Source organism: Eimeria tenella, genomic scaffold (genome assembly GCF_000499545.2).
Source record: "Eimeria tenella Houghton genomic scaffold, Eth_scaff2930, whole genome shotgun sequence".
Taxonomy (NCBI): Eukaryota; Apicomplexa; class Conoidasida; order Eucoccidiorida; family Eimeriidae; genus Eimeria; species Eimeria tenella.
In genome coordinates this window covers 2,069-2,561 of record NW_013542807.1, presented here as the reverse complement: position 1 = coordinate 2,561, position 493 = coordinate 2,069, and the positions used below count along the sequence as shown (strand labels likewise).

General features: G+C 57.8%; 1 protein-coding gene across 1 annotated transcript in view; it reads left to right on the top strand.

Moving 5' to 3' along the window:
- Positions 1–111: 111 nt before the first annotated feature.
- ETH_00040915 (uncharacterized protein) overlaps positions 112–493 on the top strand; it is a gene marked incomplete at both ends in the record, with an annotated part of 2,442 nt that continues 2,060 nt past the window's right edge. Inside the window, one exon of the mRNA XM_013375641.1 lies at positions 112–493. Coding sequence (XP_013231095.1) covers positions 112–493 — 382 coding nt within the window.

Here is a 493-nt window from a genome sequence, read left to right as displayed (position 1 = left end):
GGAAGCAGCAGCAACAGCAGCAGCAACACCAGCAGCAGCAGCAGAAACAACGGCAGCAGCAACACCCACAACGACAACTGTAGGACCAATTTGCCGCACTCCTGCTTGACAATGCGGCTGCTGCTTTTTCTCTTTAACTGCGTCTTTGCTGCTGCTGCTGCTGTTGCTGCTGCTGCTGCTGCTCATGTGCAGCGGCTGACTGTTTCGGAGCTGAGAGACATGCTGCGTACAGCGCGTGGAGCAGCAGTAGCAGCAAACAGAGAAGCAGCAGCAGCAGCAAAAGGCCCAGCAGCAGAAGCAGCAGCTGGAACAACAGCAGCAGCAGAAGCCGCAGCAGCAGCAGCGGGAACAGCAGCAGCAGCAGCAGCAGAAGCAGCAGCAGCAGCAGAAAGCTTCGAGCTGCTGTTTATCGCCTTCACCAGCAACACGTCAACAGCGTGGGCAGCTTTGGCCCGACCATTCAGAGCAGCAGCAGCAGACTATGCGCGCGTTG